This window comes from Miniopterus natalensis, chromosome 16 (genome assembly GCF_054644295.1).
Source record: "Miniopterus natalensis isolate mMinNat1 chromosome 16, mMinNat1.hap1, whole genome shotgun sequence".
Classification (NCBI taxonomy): Eukaryota; Metazoa; Chordata; class Mammalia; order Chiroptera; family Miniopteridae; genus Miniopterus; species Miniopterus natalensis.
In genome coordinates this window covers 41,635,523-41,656,865 of record NC_142096.1, presented here as the reverse complement: position 1 = coordinate 41,656,865, position 21,343 = coordinate 41,635,523, and the positions used below count along the sequence as shown (strand labels likewise).

General features: G+C 50.3%; 1 protein-coding gene across 1 annotated transcript in view; it reads left to right on the top strand.

Annotated features, from left to right (window-relative positions):
* The window catches only part of KCNK9 (potassium two pore domain channel subfamily K member 9), a 60,045-nt gene extending 39,539 nt beyond the window's left edge, over positions 1-20,506 (top strand). The window contains exon 2 of the mRNA XM_087825210.1: positions 19,668-20,506. Coding sequence (XP_087681336.1) covers positions 19,668-20,506 — 839 coding nt within the window. The remainder of the gene's footprint in view (positions 1-19,667) is intronic.
* Positions 20,507-21,343: the final 837 nt, after the last annotated feature.

Here is a 21,343-nt window from a genome sequence, read left to right as displayed (position 1 = left end):
AGCTCAGCCGTGCGGGTCGCCAGTCTGCTCAGTCTGCAGGATGGGCGGCCTGTGGTCTGGCTGCCTTGGCCGAGGCCGTCTGCTGACCAGCACAAACAGCTCCAGGACACCACGCCACTAACAAGACAGATGCAAGGCCGCCCTCACAGTCCAAGGGCCATTCCTCATCCGCAGACAGCTGGGCAGCCGCTTTAATTAAAAGGGCTCCACGGCTCCAGAGAGATGAATCGAGGCCAGCTCCTGTTTGCAAACGCTTCCTGCAGCCGGGGTGGAGGTATGTGTGCAGGCTCTTCTCCATGGGGACCAGTGGGTGGATGGGCACCCCCCCTTCTCCGATGCTGAACCTAGGGCTGGATCCCCACTTACAGTAGGTCTGGGTGACAGCCTGTCTGGGCCTCAGTTTCTCATCTGTGACTGAGGTGATTATAGGACCTCCCTCCCCAAGAGGCCTTGTCTCATGGCCTTTATGACACCTGCTGTGGTGCCTTCCTCTGGCAGTGCAGCTGACTTACGGCCTTTATGACAGCGCCTGGCGCAGTGTCCTCCTCCTGGTTATTGCTGTGTTGTCATGGTCATCATCATCTTTGTTGTCATCACTGTCTTGGTCTCCCTGGTGCCTAGCACAGTGCCCGACACATGGTAGGTGCTAAGCAATTGCCTATTGAATGAATGAAGGGATGAACTAAGGTGCTTGCCTGTGCCAGGCACTGGGAATGCAGAGATGAAAGACAATTTCGTGCACGGAGCAGGAAAGGAGAGGCCACCCTGGACTGTTGGTCTGCTTCTACAGTGGTAGATAGCTACACAGTCATGTGTTGCATAGCAGCCTTTGGGTCAATGACAGCTCATCTCTGACGGTGGTGCAGCATGCGGCCTGGGTGTGTCGTAGGCTGTGCCATCTAGGTATGTGTGCATGCACTTTGTGATGTTCGCACGACGATGGAATCGTCCAGGAATGCACTTGTCATCCGTTTACTATTTAAACGGTGCGTGGGCTGCACCGGTTTACATCCCCACCCGCAGTGCACGAGGTTCCCTTTCCTACATCCCCTCCAACACTTATTTCTTGTCTTATTGGCGATAGCCCTTCTAACGGGTGAGGTGGTATCTCATTGTGGCTTTGTTTTACATTTCCCTCATAGCTAGTGACATTGAGCATCCTTTCATGTCTGTTGGCCGTCTGTCTTCCTCGGAAAAGTGTCTATTCAGTTCCTTTGCTCATTTTAAAATCAGATTGTTTGTTTTTTGTTAAGTTGTATGAGTTCTTTATATATATTGGATATTAGCCCCTTATCTGAGGTATAGTTTGCAAATATGTTCTCCCATTCTTTTTCTTTTCTTTAAATTTATCTTTATTGTTGAAGGTATTACAAATATCTCCCCACCCCTGCATCCACCCCACCCCAGGGCCTTCACCACACTATTGTCTGTGTCCATGGGTTATGCATTTATGCATGTAAGTTCTTTGATAAATCTTTCCCCATTCACTCTCCCACCCCCGCCTTCCCACTGGATTCGTAAGTCTGTTCCATGCTTCTGTGTCTCTGGATCTATTTTGTTCCTCAGTCTGTTTTGTTTATTAGATTCCACATGTGAGTGAGATCATGTAAAACTCCAGGAAACAAAAGCCCTGGTCTAGACAGCTTCACAGGGGAGCTTTCTAATTCTTTAAGTTGTAGGGTTAGTTTATTAAAAATTTTTCTTGTTTTTGAGGTAGGCCTGCAGTGCTATGAACTTCCCTCTTAGGACTGCTTTTGCTGTGTCTCATAGGTTTGGGGTTGTTGTATGTTAATTTTCATTTGTTTCCAGGACATTTTTTATTTCTTTCTTCACCTCTTTGGTAGCCCATTCATTGTTTAATAACATGCTATTTTGCCTCCATGTGTTTGAATGTTTTTGAGTGTTTTTACTTTAGTTGATTTCTAGTTTCATGCCCTTGTGATCTGAGAAGATGCGTGATATGATTTCAGTCTTCTTAAACTTGTAGAGACGTGTTTTGTGTCCTAACATGTGGTCTGTCTTTGAGAATGACCCATGTGCACTTGAGAGGAGTGTTCTATAAATATCATTTAAATCCATCTGATCTAGTGTGCCATTTAGAGTTACTGTTTCTGTGTTCACTTTTTGTCTGGAAGATCTATTCAGCGAAGTCAGTGGGGTGTTAAAGTCCAGGACTATGACTGTATTGCTGTTGATCTCTCCCTTAAAGTCCTTAAGGTTATTATTGGTAGGTCCATGCTTATTGCTATTTTAATTCTTTATGCCTATGTTTCTCTCTCTTATTTCTTCTTCTTATTACAGCAGTCCCTTTAACATTTCCTGCAGTGCTGGTTTGGTGGTAATAGACTCCTTTAGCCTTTTTTTTTTTTTGGTCTGGGAAGCTCTTTACTTCACCATCTATCTTGAATGATAGCCTTGCTGGATAGAGTAGTTTTGGTTTCAGACCCTTGTTTTGCATTACCTTGAATACTTCATGCCATTCCCTTCTGGCACGTACAGTTTCTGATGAGAAGTCATCTGAGAAGTCAGCTGACAGCCTTATGGGAGCTCCTTTATAGGTAACAGATTACTTTTCTCTAGCTTCCTTTAAGATTCTCTGTCTTGAATTTTTGGCATTTTAATTATGATGTGTCTGGGTGTGGGCCTCTTTAGGTTCTTCTTGCTTGGGACTCTCTGTGCCTCCTGAACTTATGTGACTTTTTCCTTTACTAGGTTATAGAAGTTTTCTGCCATTATTTCTTCAAACAGATTCTCTAACCCTTGCTTCCTTTTGACCTCTTCTGGCATTCCTGTGATGCAAATATTGTTACATTTCATGTTGTCCTGCTGCTCCCTTAAACTGTCCTCCTGTTTTTTAATTGTTTTTTCTTTTTGGGTCTCTGATTGAGTGATTTTTTTCTATCTTGTCTTCTAATTTGCTGATCTGATCCTCAGCTTCCTCTAATTTGCTGTTTATTCCTTCCAATATATTCTTTGTTTCTGCTGTGTCATTCTTCATTTCTGACTTGTCATTTTTCATAGTTTCTGTATCTTTTTTCATGCTGTTGAGCATCCTTTCAATCAATATTCTGAACTCTATATCTGATAGATTGCTTATCACCATTTCATTTAGCTCTTTTTCTGGAGACTTCTCTTCTTTCATTTGGGGCTTGTTTTTTTGTCTCCCCATTTTGGCTGCCTATTTGTTTTTTTTTCTATGTATTAGGTAGGCCTGCTAGGACTCTCAGTCTTTTTGGAAGGTCTCTGGTGCAGGCCAATGTCAGACTCTGTTTGTGACTGGCCCTGAGTACCCTGTTTGGAGCTATGAGCAACCCACGGCTTGAGGTCTCCTCTTTTGGGGCTGGGTGTGTTTGGACAGGACCAAGATATGCACCAAAGTCTGCTTTTCCAAGGCCCGGGTCAAGAAGCAGATTGGTCAAAGACTCCAAGGTCTGCCTCTACCTGAAGACTGATTAATCTGATTCTCTTAAGGAGCCTCAGGCTATAGAAACTCCATGGGGTACGGGGAGTGGTTTTCCAGCAGGGTGGGGCAATTGCTTCCCCCCCAGGCAAAAGCTGCTTGGCAGGTAAATGTCTTCTTGTGAAAGATGTCCTCTGCAGTATGGGGGAATGACTTGGCACAGGAATCTAGAGGGGTCCCCTCTGATCTCTATCCCCAGAGCCCACAACTCTAGATTCTCCTCATATAGCTCCAGTCCACTCTTCCCTCCCTCTGCAGGAGCTCAAGGTGAGTGGCTGCACATGAAACTTAGTATGTTGGCTCTTTAAGAGGGTGTCTGCATTTTCAGGTGTCTCTCCCTGGCACATAGAAACCCCACTGCTTTCTACAGCCAAGTGTTATGTGGGCACCTTCTCGGTTCTGGTGCTCTTGCCTGGGAAGACCGTCCTGGGGTTTGGGCCCCAGAGTCCTCCATGGGAACCCCCCCAGCTGAGATCTCCCTCTGGACCTTCAGCTGCTGCCTGTGTCCCTGTACTTCCTACCAACCTCTGTGCGGTCTCCGATTTAGGTCCTTGGTTAGGAGGGTGCCCTCCAGCTCGTCCTCAGTTGCAGTTGATTAGTCAGGATGGTTTTTCTATATTTTAGTTGTCATTCCAGTTTGGTCCCGGGAGAGCATCAGTGTAGCTTCGCTCAGTCCGCCGATGTCTTTAATGTCTCTTCTCCCTTCCTAGGCTGCCAGTTTGTCTTGTTGGTTTCCCTTGCTCTGCAGAGGAGCTTTAGTTTGATGTAGCCCCATATATTTTTTTCTTTTACTTCCCTTGCTTTTGGGTCCAAGTTCACAAAAACCAAGTTCCATAAGTTTAGTGCTTACGTTTCCTTCTATTTATCTTATGGTTTCAGGTCTATGTTCAAGTCTTTAATCCATTTTGAGCAAATTTTGTGTATGGTGCCAGATAGCAGTCTAGTTTCATTTTTTGCATGTGGCTGTCCAGTTTTCCCAGCACCATTTATTGAAGAGACATGACTGAATAGAGAAGTCTGGGGGGCCATGGGGGCTTCTGGGCTGGAGGAGCTTGCAGGCGCTATTGTTTCTGTCTCCTCTGCTCCAGGAGGTTGGGCGGCTCTCTCTGGGGGCTTTGGCTTTCTGCAGGATCCCCACAGCTCACTCCTAGCTCCACAGCCTCTGCCTCCGAACGAAGGGAGGAGGCCAGGACAGGGGTGTCACGGTGGGAGGAATCACCCACCCAGCAGACCAGCACTCACTCCAGGCCCAGTCAGTACCTACCTGGCTCCAACCAGCTTCCCAGACTCCCTGGAACATGGAGACTACACAGCGCTCACTTTTTCACAAGACCTCTTTCTGTGCAACAAGCAACAGAGGGCGTGTAGAGAAGCAATACTCATATCGGTTAAAATAGACTTTAAAACAAAAACAAAAAAATGTAAAAAAGGACAGGGACATTACAGAGTTATAAAGGGGTCAATCTAAGATGAGGGTCTAACAGTCATATATATCTATGCACCCAACAGAGGAGCACCTGAATATATGAAGCAGTTATTATTGGACATACATGGGGGCATTCACAGTCACACAATAGTAGGGAGTTTAGTAGCCCACTCACATCAATGGATAGAGCATCCAGACAAAATATGAATAAGGGAGTAATGGCCCCACATGTCACATTAAGTGTAGTATAAAAGCTCCCAACAAATAAAAGTCCAGGACCCGAGGCTTCATGGGCAAATTCTACCAGACATTCAAAGGAGAGTTAATACCTATCCTTCTTCAGCTATTTCATATATTCAAGATGAAGGAATGTTTCCAAACTCATTCTATGAAGCCAGCATTATCCTGTTACTAAACCACACAGAGACCTTACAAAAAAAGAAAATTCTGGGCCAGTATCCTCAATGAACACAGATGCAAAAATTATCAGCAAGACATTAGCAAACTGGACTCAACAATAAATGAAAAGGATTTTACATCATGACCAAGTGGGATTCATCCCAGGGATGCAGGATGATTTAACATCTGTTAATTAATCAGCGTGATACATCATATTAACAAAGTAAAGGATGAAACCATATTGTCACCTAAGTACATACAGACAAAACATTTGAAAAATTCAACATCTTTTGTGATAAACACCTCATCAAGTGGGTATGGAAGAAACATATCTCAACAGAATCAAGGGCATATGGGACAGGCCCACAACTAATATCAGTGCTGCAAACCTGTTCATCCAAGATCAGGAACAAGACAAGGGCATTACAACCGCCTCTATTTGACACAGCGTTGCAAGTCTAGCCACAGCACCAAGGCGAGAAAAACTGGAAAGGAGGGACACTAATTCGCACTGTTTGCAGGTGACACAAAACTCTAAAGCCTCCACCAGAACACTGTTACAGCTAATAAATGCATTCGGGAAAGTTGCAAGTTACAGAATCAGTGTACAGAAGTCTGTACACCAATAATGCTGTTCTGTACAGCAACACTGAGCTACTAGGAGAGAGGGAAAGAACAGCCCCATTTACAGTCACATCAAAGAGCTTAAAATACCTCGGAATAAACCCAGCTAACGAAGTGAAAGAGCTGTACTCTGAAAACTGTAAGGCACTGAAGTAAGAAACTGAAGACAAATATGTGGAAGGACACACTCTGCTCGTGGACTGGAAGGAGTAACATTTCGTCCTTACTACCTAAAGCATTCTACAGATCAGTGCAGTCTTTAGTACAATACCCATGGCATTCTCCTCAGAATTACAACTAATCCTAAAATTTATATGGAACCATAAAAGACCCCGAATAGTCAAAGAAATTTTGAGAAAGAACAAAATGGGAGGTATCACACTCCTGTTAGCAGACTTCACTATAAAGCTACAGTAATCGAAACAGTGTGGTACAGACATAAAAACAGATACATAAATCAATAGAATAGGGAGCCCAGAAATAAATCACTTACATGGTCAAATTATGGCAGAGGAGGCCAGGATATACAGCGAGGTAACGACAGTCTCTTCAATGAGTGGTGTTGGGAAGACTGGACAGTTACATGCAAAACATGAAATTGGATCACTTTCTTGCACTATATACAAAAGTAAACTCAAAATGGATTAAGGACTTAAATATAAGACCTGAAACCAAACCATAAAGCTCCTAGAGGAAAATGTAGGCAGTAAACTCTTTGCCATCACTTTTAGCAATATCTTTTTGAAAGTGTCTCCTTGGGGAAGGGAGATAAATGAAAAATAAACAAATGCGGCTACATCAAACTAAACAGTGTTAGCACAGTGAAGGAAATTGTCAGCCAAACAAAAAGAACCTGCTGAGTAGGAGAAGATATATGCAAGTGATACCTCCAATAAGGGGTTAATATCCGGAATATAGAAGGAACTCAAACAACTTAACGCCCCAAACCCCCAATCAATCCAGTTTAAAAGTGGGTAGAGGACTTGAATAGGTACTTTTCCAAAGAGAACATACAAATGGCCAACAGATATGCAAAGATACTCAACATCACTATCATCAGAGAAATGCAGATCAAAACCATAGTGTGTCACCTCGAACCTGTCAGGATGGCTGTCATCAATGAATTAACAAATAATAAGTGTTGGCAAGGATGCAGAGAAAAAGGAGCCCTTGTTGGTGAGATTGTGAACTGGTGCAGCCGCTATGGAAACAGTGTGGAAGTTCCTCAAAAAATTAAAAATAGAACTGCCTTTTGACCCAGTGATTCCACTTCCAGGTATTTATCCAAAGAAAATGAAAATGCTAACTTGAAAAAATATATGCACCCCTATGTTCATAACAGTGTTACAATAGCCAAGATGTGGAAGCAGCCAAGTGCCCACCCATAGATGAGTGGATAAAGAAGCTGTGGTCCGGCCTGGCCTGTGTGGCTCAGTGGTTGAGCATCGACCTAGGATCCAGGAGATCGTGGTTCGATTCCTGGTCAGGGCCCATGCCCAGGTTGTGGGCTCGATCCCCAGTAGGGGCAGCCAATCAATGACTCTCTCATCATTGATGTTTCTCTCTCTCTCTCCCTCTGCCTTCCTCTCTCTGAAATCACTAAAGATACATTAAAAAAAAAAAAAAGCAGCAGCTGTGGTCCATATGTACAATGGAATATTATGCAGCCATAGAAAAGAATGAAATCTTACCACATGTGACAGCATACATGGACCTAGAGGGTGTATGCTAAGTGAAATAAGTCAGACAGAGAGACAAATACTGTATGATTTCACTTATACATGGCAATAAAATGAAAAAGAAATAAACAAATCAAACAGAAAAAGACCCATATAGATACAGAAAACAGGCTGATGGTTGCCAAAGGGGAGGGGGTTGGAAACAGAAATAAAAAAATGACGGAAGGGTCTGGGGAGAGGCCCCTGCTACTAGGGAGGCCCATACCTGGTGGTTGGCGTCTGTCATCGAATCTGCTGCCCTCAGGTGCAGCGTGGTTTAGTCTGCAGGACAGAGCAGGTGCGAGTCATGCGGAGGAACAGGAGCCGGGCTGAGCTGGGCGCCTTAAAGCCAGCTTTGCTCTTGCCCGAGACTCGAGACTCTAGGCTGCTGTGAGGGAGGGAGGGGTCTGGTGAGTGTGTGTCTGTGTTCCCCCAGGGGCTGGCTGCAGCCTTTTTAGAAGGAGGTCACCCAGCGTGGCTCAGTGGCAATCCAAGATTGCCCACATATTAGTGTGTGTCCTTGGGCAAGTGACTTGGCTGAAGTCATTCAGTCGTCAGCAGTCCAGGAGGCTGGTACTCGTACGCTCCATTTGCCAACAAGGACCGGAGGACAGAGGCTATGTCCCAAGCACTGTTCCACAGTGCTGTGAGCATTCACGTTTGATGTGTGTTCACTATCGGTGTTTAGGCGAAGAGTGAAGGGGGCTTCTAATATTCTTCAATTGTATCTTGCTGCTTTTTTATTACTTTTCAGTAGTGTCTTGGCCACAGAGGGATGTGTGTGTGCGCACGCTTGTGTCTGTGTGCATATTACCTGTGTGTATACTTGTGTTTGTGTGCACATGTATGTGTTCTTGTGCATGTATACATTTGTGTCTGTGTGTGCAGATGTATCTCTATGTATATGTGTGCGTATGCACAAGGCGCACCAGCATTGTATAGCAGGCTGCCCTGTGTAGTCACAGCACGTCCTGGGCCTCACCCCACTGCAAATGGGACAGCCCCAAGATCACATGGCCAGTCATGTTCCCAAGACCCAGTTTTCCCGTCTGTGACATGCCCCTGTCCTGACCACACCCAGCAGCCATGGGAACGGCGTACAGCAGGGCCCGGTGGGCTGTCCGTGTCTGCACCGGAGTCCAGGTTCTACTTGTGATCTCGTTGGACACGATGGCCATGGTCCTGGGGCCAGTCTGTACCTATGTGCTCTGTGTTTAGCCTCTGCTGGGAAATTGTAATCTCCGCTAAGTGCTTCCTGGGAGCCGGTGCAGCCACAGTCCCTGTGTACGGCCGGGCTCTGTTCTGCGCAGGCACTCAGGGACCCAGGCCTCTAACGTAACAGCAGGGCCCTCCTCCCTGCATCCTGAGTCCTGTCCACCTTTAGGCGGAGAGAGGGGCTGGGGGAGCAGACGGAGGGGGGAGGGGGGAGAGAGAGAGAGAGAGAGAGAGAGAGAGAGTGCTTTCATGAGGCCAGTTTTTATGGGCCAGGCCTGGATCCCTGCCAGCTGGCATGGAGTCCCACGGCCACATCTCTTTGGGGACCATGTGGGCCAGCTGTGTGCCCAGGAGCAGGAAGAGGTCCCGTAGGTGAGTGGCCAGCAACAGTCTCTGCTAGAACTACCTGTTTCCACGGCTTAACAAAATGAGCGTCTTTCAGCGCGGAGGCCCTGGAAGTGTCTGCTGCCACCAGACTCCAGCAGCGCTGACACTAGGTGCACAGGAAGTGGGCTCATTTCTGACCGCCGACGCGTGCTTCAGACGGGCCTGTTGGCTGCCCCAGGGCCAGGCGCTGACCGGTCAGCTCTGCATGCCCCCGCTTCTCTTTAGAGTCCTTCTGTGTGGCAGGAGGATGGGGAGTTCATTAGAATGCAGAGTCCCGGGCCCCGGGCCCCATGACTGACCTGCCCTGTCATGCGGCCCCAGCCGACCCCAGCCACGTGCGCCAGGTTGGGAAGCAGCGCTTCCGAAGCCACAGCCACGGCTGACCTTCAGCCCGGGAGCAGGTGTCCGAGAGGCACACGCCTCTGCCGTTTCTCGCCTTCAGCCCTAATGGCAGCGCTGCCTTTGCCCCCCAGCCCTGCTGACCCCACGGGCCGGAATCAGACTCACTTCACAGAGGCCGTCCAGCGGCCTCCGCCTCCTGGCTCCATGTCGTTTAGATCGTGTGCCCAGAGGGCCCTGGGAATTTAGAGCAAGGAGAGCACAGCCTTCCTGGCGAGGGCGGCGTTTGAGCTGGGCCCTGAGTGGGCAGGAGAGGCCTGAACAGGGCTGTGGGGCGGACAGACCGGGCAGGAGCGCCGCCGGGGCCGTGCCGCCCACCGGGCGTGACCACTCGGGGCCAGTGACGGGGCTCGGTGCGCCCATCCGCCCCCTGGTGTGAATCCCTTCTCCCTCCCTCTCGAGAGCACGTGAATTAGTCCCGAGGGATTCTCCACAGCAAACAAATACGGCACGAGTTTAATATTTTCAACTTGGTTTCACTTGTGCAAAAAGGATCAGTTATTAATGAGTGGGTGTTACTAGCTATGAAGCCAGACTGAACAGCTCCTCGTTCTGCCACAGACTTCTCAGAAGTCAGCTGAGTTTTACATCATTTTCCCCCTGAACTTTATTTTTAAATTTAGATGTATTTCCCCACATTTCCTTGTAATTATTTTTTTGGGGGGGCTATGCACTGAGGGTGGGAGGGAAGGAGAGTAGAATGGAAGAGAGGAGAATTTTTTGGAAGGGATGGCGGGGACCAGAGGAAACCCAGGCCTCCATCGGGGTCCCCCATGAAGCCTGCCTGCAGTGGGGGGGGGGGGGGGCGGGGACACACACACACACACAGCGGGACAGACCCTGAACCCAGGTGAGCCTCACTCTGAGCTTAGGAAGACAGCAGTTTGCCCCGTTTGTCATCCCTGCAATGGAGATAACACCCTTCCCCGCTCCCTTGAGAGTAAGTGACTTAAAGAACATAAAACATTTCAGCTCCGTTCCTGGCACAGTGCGTGCCCTCAGTAAATGGTTATCATCGTCATATTAGTATTATTGTTATATTTGGCCAGTGCTACCGCTGATGGATGGTCACTTCTGGGGGAAAACTCTCCACGTGGGATGTCATCTATGAGAAGGACGAGTGGCTCTTGGATGGCTCTGGACACGGTCCCAGGGGAAAGGGCCGCGGGCGGCACAGCAGGCGCCGTGTTTCCGCCGTCGTCCGAGCGCCGCCAGAGGGCGCCCTTGCATCTTCGGTCGCTGACTCCCTCGGTCCCGGCTCCACCGTGAGTGGGCCTGAAAACACCTGGGGCTGTCGGCTTGCACCGTCCTTTCAGCCCATTGAACTCTTTATTGGCCACCTATATGAACCTCTGCACAAGCAAGTTTATCTGGTGGGTGGAGGACTTCCAATGGCATGGCTCCATGCTTTTGTGGTTCCAAGCCTCAGATATTTGAGGGCTGGGGACTGGGGGCTGGGGCGTGGTTGTGCCTCACCGTGCCTTGCTGCGCCTGCTCCTGATGGCTGTCTAACTCAGGGAGAGCCAACCCTGGTGGGTGCCTCGTTCGAGCTCCAGCAGCCCTGTGAGATGGGGCTGCATGACCAGCCACGGATGGAGGTAACACCTGGGCCACCACCCTCCAACCGCTGCTCAAAAGGGCTCACCTGGGAGGCCTGAGCCTCTCTGCCCCTGGTCCAGGCAATTTCCCCTACACTCTCCTGCAATTTCAGCTACACTCTCAAATCTGTACCCCAGCAGTCTTCCCCTTGGTGGAGGTGGCCCATGGCTGATGACTGTCACCTGTGTCCAGAGGCCAGAATGGGGCGGTTGGTGCAGAGAGACCAGTGAGCCGTGGGTGCCCCATGGGGGAGTGGTCCTGGAGTGGGGCGTGTCCTCAGGTGGAGGGTTAGAGTCAATGCTACGTGCTCCACGAGATAAACTGACAGGGTAGGGCAGAGTCTGGGGACTCTACAGAGTAGCCTCAGCCCTTCAGGGCCCCCCGGAGTGTGGAGTGAGGTCAGGCAGCTGGCCCCTTCCTTCCAGGATCCCCCAAAGCCCCAGGGCCTTGATGTCTCCCCCACTGCCCTCATCCTTCTAGGCTCCATTTCCCCTCATACAAAATGGGAAGAGTTCAGCTTTAAAAATAATGGCTTTTCCACCCAGCCGGCGTGGCTCAGCGGTTGAGCATTGACCTAGGATCCAGGAGATCACGGTTTGATTCTGGTCAGGGCACAGGCCCGCCTTGCAGGCTCCATCCCCGGTGGGAGGTGTGCAGGAGGCAGCCGATCAATGACTTTCTCTCCTCACTGATGTTTCTATCCCTCTCTCCCCCTCTCCCTGCCTCTCTCTGAAATCAGTAAAGACATACTTAACATAGCATTTTGTTACCCATGGAAGGATGCTGGGTTGTTTCCTTTCCCCTCTTGGCTGCTGTGAATAGTGCTGCTAGGAACTTGGAGGTACAAGCATTTGAACACCTATTTTCAATTCTTTTGTGTACCAAGAAGTAGAATTGCTAAAAATTTTAAAAGAACATTTTCTTTGTTGCTTGGGTCTGAGCTAGGAGTAGAGAATGTTGCTGAGCAAACAGTGAAACCCTACCTCCCACTTCCTCACTGACCCTGGGATGGCTGTGCCATCGGCAGTGGCGGTGTCACTCCCACCCCGCGGAGCCCCCCCTTGATGTGTCTGCACCCTCTGCTGAGGGCTTTCCTGGTGCCCGCCTTGCAGGGTCATTGTGGGGAACGGAGAGGAAGCTCACATGGCTCCCAGGCTCAGTTTTCTCATCCATAAAATGGGGATGATAACTCCTGATCCTACTTGATCCTCTAACACGAAGGAGATGGGGCCCAGGAGATGCAGCCCCAGCTGGGCTGTGGACCAGGGTTTCTGTGAGTCCACATTGGGGAGGTGCTGGGATTTCTGGAGGGTCCCCTGAGCGATAACCACAGACCAACCAGAGAAGAATGCCTATCTCGAGTAGCCATGGGGAGCGGGTGCCAGGCTAGTCTGCGGAGTGGGGAGGCTCTTGTGGCCGGTTCCTCACCTGGTGTCCTCACCTGGTGCCCCTCATCCCGGCCTCCCCAGCCCTCCAGGAGGGGCTCACTGGGTTCTCCTGCAGGGGTCCTCACCCAAAGCCTCCAGGGGACAGAACAGGAAAAGGCCTACCATGAGCTGTTGTCAGCAATGTGTGCCTTGCAAGCTTTCCCATATTTTTAAGATATATATTTTTAGGTCCTCTTTTCCCCTTAAGACAAAATGAAAGGAAACCAGAAGGGAAAGCTATGGGGGATTGATAATAAACTAGCCTAGGAGGGAATTGCCCTTTTGTTAAACAAAACTCTGAACCTGCCAGGTTTTCCGCCAGAGAACAGAGTGTGGAACCTCTTCCACAGCAGGTCCCCAGGGCCTCCGGTGGCCACGAGAGGGGCCAAGGGCTTGCAGTCAGAGGGCTTGCAGTCCATGGGTCTTGGGCACAGAGCCTCAGCGTTCTCATCTGGGAGATGGGCTCACACATCCAGTGGGGTGGAGTTCCCCACGGGGATTGTGGGAAGGGGTCTCAGTCTGCCCAGAATGACTCTGCCCACCTGAGCATGGATCTCTTCAGTGCTGTGTGGGGCAGGCCGGCCTCAGCTGCTCAGGGAGGCGTTCGATGGAGGTGGCACCTCTTGTTGCTTTTATCTGTGCACCTGTGAAACAGAACCAACTGTGGCTCACGGTGATGGAGGGGAGTGGGGGAGGGGGGAGGGGAGAGGGGCCATGGGGCGGGCCTACTGACCCCCACTCTGCTGCGCCCCCCAGCTTCCCTTTCCTCCTGTCACCTGTTCTCGCTTCTCCCTTTTCTCCATTTCAGGAGGCCTCTGCTCTAGACAAACAGATGGGCTGTTTTGTCTTGCTTTGTTTGGCCTGTGCCACATTTAAAAATGTTTAATTAGACACCAGTTAGATCCCACATTTTAAAAACTCCATATTTCCAGCTTCTCTTTTAAAATCAGGACATTGGGTCACCCTGGCCTGCAGCCCCGGTTGCTGGACTGGGAACAGCTGCTCCTCCAGAGGACTTGCTCTCTGGCTGGCCACGGTCTTCCTGCAGACCTGCTTCCCTCACCTGCCCAGCTCCCCCAGCTCCCCTCTGACAGGTTTGGTGGCTTCTGTGAGAGACCTTGGGAGGTGCAGGGGTGCTGGAATTGCAAAGTGCTTTGTTGCCAATGCAGAACTGTTATTCATTATTTGTAGTCACGCTGGGCGTAGGACATGTTGAGTGTTAATCAATTGCAATCAAAATACTGGCTGAAGCCAGAAGATTTACTGGGAGGCGGACTGGAATGTCTGCGAGTGGGGCTGACTCAGGGCTGGGCTCAGACACGGGAGTGGAGCATCGTCCACATCTCAGGACATTTCCTCTGGGTGGGCACATCCTCATGGTACGGAAATGACTTCAGTGGCTCCGGACATCATACTCTGGGACTTCAGTTCTGGCAGAAAAGCACAAAAAACTCATTGGTTCAGGGCTTGGCTGGTGACCCAGTCAGAGCCCACAAGAAGCATCATCCCCCCTGAGGAGTGAGCAGAGACCTGCACCAAAACCCAAGCCCCTGTGCTGGTACCCACTGGATTCAGGGGTCTGTTATATTGTGAGAAGGGCGAATTTGCCCCAGGGCAGCCGCAACACAGGGTGTCGCTTTCACATGAAAGGATGAATGCAGAAAAGCTTTGTAAACTGCATTTGAGTGTGTAGCTCCTCTGGGGACGTGAGCAGGGCCCTGCTGGGGTGGATGAGCTCGGTGCATACCGCAGGCTCAAGTGGGGAACCAGCCAGGAAGCCTGGGGGCTGAGGGCAGCTTTCTCCTTCTGCACCTCCCTTCCCAAAGCCACCCTGAGTCATTCTTTAATGGGATTTGTGCCTACTGAACTCCTACCAGCACAACATCCTTGTATGTACCTTATAAATATTTCATTCTCTTCCGGCAGCAAATTTCCCAATGCCTAAACGCCTGTGGCCGCCTCCTGCCCTGGGCTGGCAGTCCGCCCCCCTCCCTGGGCAGCTGTGGGCTGATGGAGCCAGTCATGCCCACCCACCCCTGGCACCTGACCTTGATGGCTGCTTCTGCTCAGGGAGCGCCTGAGCCTCCCTGGGAGATGGGATTGCAGTGAAATTGGCTGAAGAAAATGGGGAGCCTGGGGAGAGGGGTGACCACACACAGTCCCTATGGGGCAGAGTCAGGGCTCAATCCCGGCTGGCCCGACGCCGGGGGCTAGCTAGTTCACGAATGTTCAGCATCCCTGGTGGGGATTCAAAGCTGGGTGGATTGCTGCTGGAGGAGGGATCAGGGCAGGTTTCAGGGAGGGGCACTTGCAGTGGGGAAGCTCTGCAAACTGAAGTGCTAGGGAAGTCTGGAAAATTCACAGCCAGCTGTTGATGGGCCTGGATTTCCAGAGAGCAGGAAGGGCCCCAGACAGTTCTTGAGCAATGGAGTGTCAGGAGCAAGGCTGGTCACGTGGCCCAGTGGCTTTATTCCCTTTTCACAGTGGGGAGAGCCCACTGGGCACTCGTGGCGTCTTTAATGAAGCACTGAGCCTGGGAAACTTCTCATAGTATGGCCTTGTCACCCTTCTGGGAATCTGTCAGGAGCTAGCGAGGAGCACAAGGTGTCTTGCAACCACAGTTGGCTCTTCAGGGAGCCCCAGACCCTACAGAAATGACTAGTCGCATTACCCTCCTCTGTCTCTCTCTCCTCCCGGAGGGTGCAATCTATTAATTTTGTTTTATTTTGTTAGCCAGCTGAGAGATGCAGGTCTCTTCTCCACACAGCCTCTCCCAGGACAGATCAGAGACGCAATGCATATATTAAGGGGGCCATGAGCACCAGGCTGGATACTGCAGCGTCTTGGGCGAAGCTGTCCCAGCCACACCAGGGTGGGTGGTGGGCTAGGGGAGGGGTCGAGCTTCCAGGCAGGCCCAGGAAGATAGACATCATTTACGCTGCAATGCATCCCTCTAACTTCCAAGTGCTTCCTCTGGGCCAGGCTCTGGTGTCCGCCGAGGTGAGTCAGGAGAGGGCTTTGCCCTCCTTGGAGCTCTGGGTCTGGCTAGAGGCAGCAGAAGGAAGCTGTGTGTGTGTCTTGTGCCTCTGTGTCCCATGCACGGGTCCAGTTACTCTACCTGACACATGTTTTGTCCACGAAGTTCCACTGAATGCCACGTGTCCTGTACGAGGGACCCATGGGTGCTGTGTCTCGGGGTTCCACGCAGCTACTTGATGAATGTATTATATGCGGACTTGGCACGTGTAGACCTCTCTGCACGAGGGTGCACAGTATTGCACCAGCAGATACTATGAGCTGAGAATACATGCGGTTTATCAGTCAGGGTCTTTGCAGGAAGCAGCTCCCTCAGTTTAAGCAGTTACTTAATGGGTTCTTTATAAAGCCTCCTGGAACGTGTGGGCAGGGTGAAGGAAAGCAAGAAGGGAGGGTGCAGTGCCCTGGGACCAGCAACAATGCAGAGCTGGTAGGATGCCTGGGAGATAGTTCCCGGAACTTGTAGAGACTGGCTCTGTGCTGTGAACCCGCTGGAAGGTACAGCTCGTTACCGAGACCCTCAGCTATTCTCCCTTCCTCTGGCCTCCTCCTGGGGCTGGCTGGCCATTGAATGAGCTGAATGGGAAACCAGAGGACCAAGGACCACTTGCTGTGGCTTGTATAGGCTAGCTTCCTAGGTAGAGAGCAGGTGGAAAAGGGTGTGTCTGGATGGGAAAACTGAAGATATCCTGCATGGCCTGCTTTTTCCTGGAAGCTGTTGCAAGGTCTGCAACTTGTCTCTCACTGGAGTGGGAATAGTCCTGTGGCCAGACCACCAGGAAATTTATTCACGTGGAAGACCCTTAACTTTGGTGGTGTCCTCTTGCACACTGCCTTGTGAACGTGTCTTGCTAAGGAATGTCCTCACTGTAATGGACCAGTGAGATGTACTGTGAGGTATCACATGACCAAGGGCTTTCATTCTGGAGTGTGGCAGATTGCGGGAAAGTTGATGTAGCTCTGAGACAGGCTATACAAGTGTAGTGCTCTCCCTACCACGTGAAGAAAATGGCTTCTAGTCATTTTCACTGACAGCAGTGGGGTTTGGGGAGGGCCCTGGCACCTGGGGTGCAGTTTCTGACCCCCAAAATGCTGTATTGTTTTCCTCCAGTAAACATATCACATTAGAACCTGTTAGCTAATATTACTACCTTAAGTTTCCAACAGTCTACTGTTCTTCAGCATCCACCTGGCTTTTGTATCAGCTGCACAGGTGAGCTATATGGGGATGTAGTGGGATTTCCATCCCTGCATTGTGTATAAATATAAACCCACTTGTTTACCAAGATGTGTTTCGTTCTTTCCTGAAGACCTAAGTCTCCATCTGGTATCTTTTCCCTCCAGGCAGAAGAATTTCCTTTAGTAGTCGTGCTGCACAGATCAGCTGGTAGCAAATTTCCTTTAATATGAAAATGTATTTTGCCTTCATTCTTAAAGGATATTTTCTCTAGATAGATAATTCTGGGTTAACAGACTTTTTAAAAAGCTCTTTAAAGATGTTATTCCACTGTTTCCTGGCCTCCATTGGTTATGACTGGAAGTAAGCAGTCCTCAAATAGTTGTTTCCTTGTATGTGATGCATTGTTTCTCTCTGGCTGCTTTCAAGATTTTCTTTCTTTGGTTTTCAACAGTTTGACTCTCATGTGTGGTTTTCTTTGTGTTTATTCTGCTTGGGGTTCACTCAGCTTCTTGAATCTGTATATTTGTTTCCTTTACCAAATTTGGTTAGTTTGGCCATTTCTTTACTTTTTTGTCTTATTCTCTATTTTCCTTCTATGATGCCTTTTGATATTGTCCTACAGCTCTCTGAAGCTTTGTTTTTTATCTTTATTCCTTTCTGTTCCTAAGTTTGGTATTGGTATATCTTTCCTCTCCCTTTCAGCTTTCTATGTCCCCATTCTATTCTGTGTGGTCTCACTCCAACTCTATCATGTCAGTTCTTCTGGTGTTTCTGAGGGGTCAGAGCTTAGTGCTGGCTCGATGGGATTGAGGGCCAGAGAGGATGTGGGCCTCCTGGGGTGAAACGTATGATACCATCTCTCTAGGGAGAGTGTGGCCTCCGGGGCAGGTGGGAAGTGATGCATATTCATGCCAAGGAATAAACAGGTAGACTGAACATAAGTGATGAAATCCTGGTGGAGAGGTGTGGGCTGGAACAGTCAGAATAGGCTTCTTGTGGGAGAGAGTGGGAGGAATGGAGGTCTTGGGGTCTGGTAGGTCCCTACTGTGTACCAGGCCCTGGGCTAGGTGCTCTGTCTTTCATCTGTACCTATAAGATTTCCTCCTCATGTCTCAAAAGCATTGAGGACATAAAATAAAACAACTACCCATCCTGGGAATTCATATCCCATCCCATAATATATCCATGTAACAAAGAAACCTGGGTTGGAAGAGGTCTTCTGGGGACCAAGACGATGAAGCTAATTAAGTAACCATGAACCCATGAGAGCGTGGGAAGCCTTTCTTGATTTGAAATATTGGAAGGCCATGTCCATCCTCTGAATCCTCATTTCAAAAATGCCCGTGATCCAGGCGTATTAGTCCCAGAACTTGAACTAGAACTGACAGACCTTAGTTTCCTTCCACCATACTGTGCAGACCTCATTCTGGCTCCGACATTATCGCTGACCACCTGCGTGATCATGGCAGGTAACCTTACCTTTCCAGCACCATGGCAGGTAACCTTACCTTTCCATCCTCATTTTGAATATGAGGAAATACAGGAGCAACTTTGCATAGTGGTTGTAGGAAATCAATGAAGGGATGTGCTGTGAAGGTGTGTGAAGAAAGCATTAAACCATGTGAGGTCTTTAGGTTTATGTGCTATCTTTTTGCTGACAAGTCTACACTCCACAGTGGCACAGATTTACTTATTCCTGTACTAAAGACACATCTTACCTGGTAGGTGTTCTCTAGCTGTGCGGGCACAGCACTGAACAGAGCAGATAAAAATCCTGTGCTTATGATGTTTTGGTTTCACTCTGCACTGACCTCTCTTCATTCAAACCCTCTACACGTAAGCCTGGTACTTGGTGGCTGAAAACTATGGGTTCAAATCCCAGGTCTCGAGAAATTAGTTAAGTAACTTGGTTCCTTTTGGCAGTAGTGCTCGACTCATTATGCCTTTTTCGCAGCTCATGATGTGGTTGGAAAGAGGCGGTGGATGATCGAGAGTCAGCACAGAGCCTGGCTTACAACATCTAGCTGCCTTTGACCATTCACTGTTAATGCTGGTCCATGGTGGGCATATTTAATTTTCTTCTTTGTGCTTGATACCTTTGCAGTTTTCTTAGCAAGTATACTGTTTTTCTTTTTGAAAACTTTGTGTTGCTATAAGAAGAATAGTGAAATGGCCCCCAAACTCCTCCTCTCCCAACTGAAATGCGGCAAATCACTACCTCCACACAACCCCAGCCTTCCAAGGACACTTCCTCACTGATTCCTCCCTGCTCTCCTCTTCACCTCCCTTCAGGATCTGGGCACGATCCAAACTCCATCCCACTGAACTGCCACAGTCCCCCCATGACATGTCTGCTCTGGTTGTCTCTGTCCTCCACCCAAGGTTATGGGCACGCCTCAAGCCCCTCCCCACTGAATGCCCTCAAGCCCCTCCCACTGAGATGCCCCCAAGCCCCTCCCCCTGAGATGCCCCCAAGCCTCCCCCCACTGAAATGCCCCCAAGCCCCTCCCCACTGAATGCCCCCAAGTCCCTCCCCACTGAATGCCCCCAAGCCCTCCCCTACTGAAATGCCCCCAAGCCCCTCCCCACTGAATGCCCCCAAGCCCCTCCCCACTGAATGCCCCCAAGCTTCCCCCCACTGAAATGCCCCCAAGCCCCTCCCCACTGAATGCCCCCAAGTCCCTCCCCACTGAATGCCCCCAAGCCCTCCCCCACTGAAATGCCCCCAAGGCCCCCTCCCCCTCAGACCTCACCAGACCTCCAGTCACTGGTTCTCCCTGTGCTCTTGCCCCCCCAGGTTACGGGCACGCCGCCCCCGGCACCGACGCGGGCAAGGCCTTCTGCATGTTCTACGCGGTGCTGGGCATCCCGCTGACGCTGGTCATGTTCCAGAGCCTGGGCGAGCGGATGAACACCTTCGTGCGCTACCTGCTGAAGCGCATCAAGAAGTGCTGCGGGATGCGCAACACGGAGGTGTCCATGGAGAACATGGTGACTGTGGGCTTCTTCTCGTGCATGGGGACGTTGTGCATCGGCGCGGCCGCCTTCTCCCAGTGCGAGGAGTGGAGCTTCTTCCACGCCTACTACTACTGCTTCATCACGTTGACTACCATTGGGTTCGGGGACTACGTGGCCCTGCAGACCAAGGGCGCCCTGCAGAAGAAGCCGCTCTACGTGGCCTTCAGCTTTATGTACATCCTGGTGGGGCTGACGGTCATCGGGGCCTTCCTCAACCTGGTGGTCCTCAGGTTCTTGACCATGAACAGCGAGGACGAGCGGCGGGATGCGGAGGAGAGGGCGTCCCTGGCCGGGAACCGGAGCAGCATGGTCATCCACGTCCCCGACGAGCCGCTGCAGGGCCGGGCGCGCTGCAAGGCCGACGGGGACCTGCAGTCCGTGTGCTCCTGCTCCTGCTACCGGCCGCAGGGACGCGCTGGCCGCCCGGCGGGACACCAGAACTCCTTCAGCGCCCAGCTCGGCCCCCAGTACTTCCACTCCATCTCCTACAAGATCGAGGAGATCTCGCCGAGCACACTGAAAAACAGCCTCTTCCCGTCCCCCATCAGCTCCGTGTCCCCGGGGCTGCACAGCTTCACCGACGTGCACAGGCTCATGCGCCGGCGGAGGTCCATCTAGGGAGCGCAGGGGACTGCAGCAGAAAAAGTCATCTGTCACATCGCGTTCCATTGGCCCAACTCGTCTTTTCTCCCTTGTTTATTTATTATTTGTTATCAGTAGTGGTAGTATTGTCATCATCACTCCTTTCTCGCCTTCCTTCCCTCTCTGTTTCATTTCTTCCCCACCTTCCCAGTAAGACGGAGCCCAAGTCCTACTCTGACACTCACATCTGAGCATGAAGCATGGATTTCTTCTTCCTTCCTCCCCTCCTCCCCTCCCAGCGACCTATGCCTTACATTTCTCCCCGGCCTGCCCCATCTCGAGGTGGCTGTCCGACAACAGGTGTGACACCAACACCAGGAGACAGAGCTGAGAGGATACCCAACCCAAAGTTGCACACCAGGCCAAGAGCCTTCAAAGCCCACCCGCGGCGGTGTCTCTGACCGAACTCCTCTCTTCCTCCCCAAGGAGTGATGGCTGTGTGTGTAGGGGTGTGTGTGTGTGTGTGCGCGCCATGCCACACGGAGGAAAGTATCAGGTATTCATTTCTTTTTCCCATCACACAGTTTTGTTAATAGCCCGCTTTTGGCTGCTTCCAAACAAAATAAGGAAACAAAACCCACAAGGTTTTTAATTTATCATCTTGCCAAATCAAGCATGTTCCATGAGCAGCCTTTATCCCCGATGCGTCATGCCCATATTTTTAAAATGCTAGGTTCTAAATTATAGTAACTTCTTTTTAGGGGGTGGGGTGGGCAAGAGACACAGAACATTTTAGCTTGCCAGTTCAAAACAGTTTTAAAGCATGTGCTCTGTTAAACTGGTATGCATTCGCCACCTAAGGCAAAACTAGCG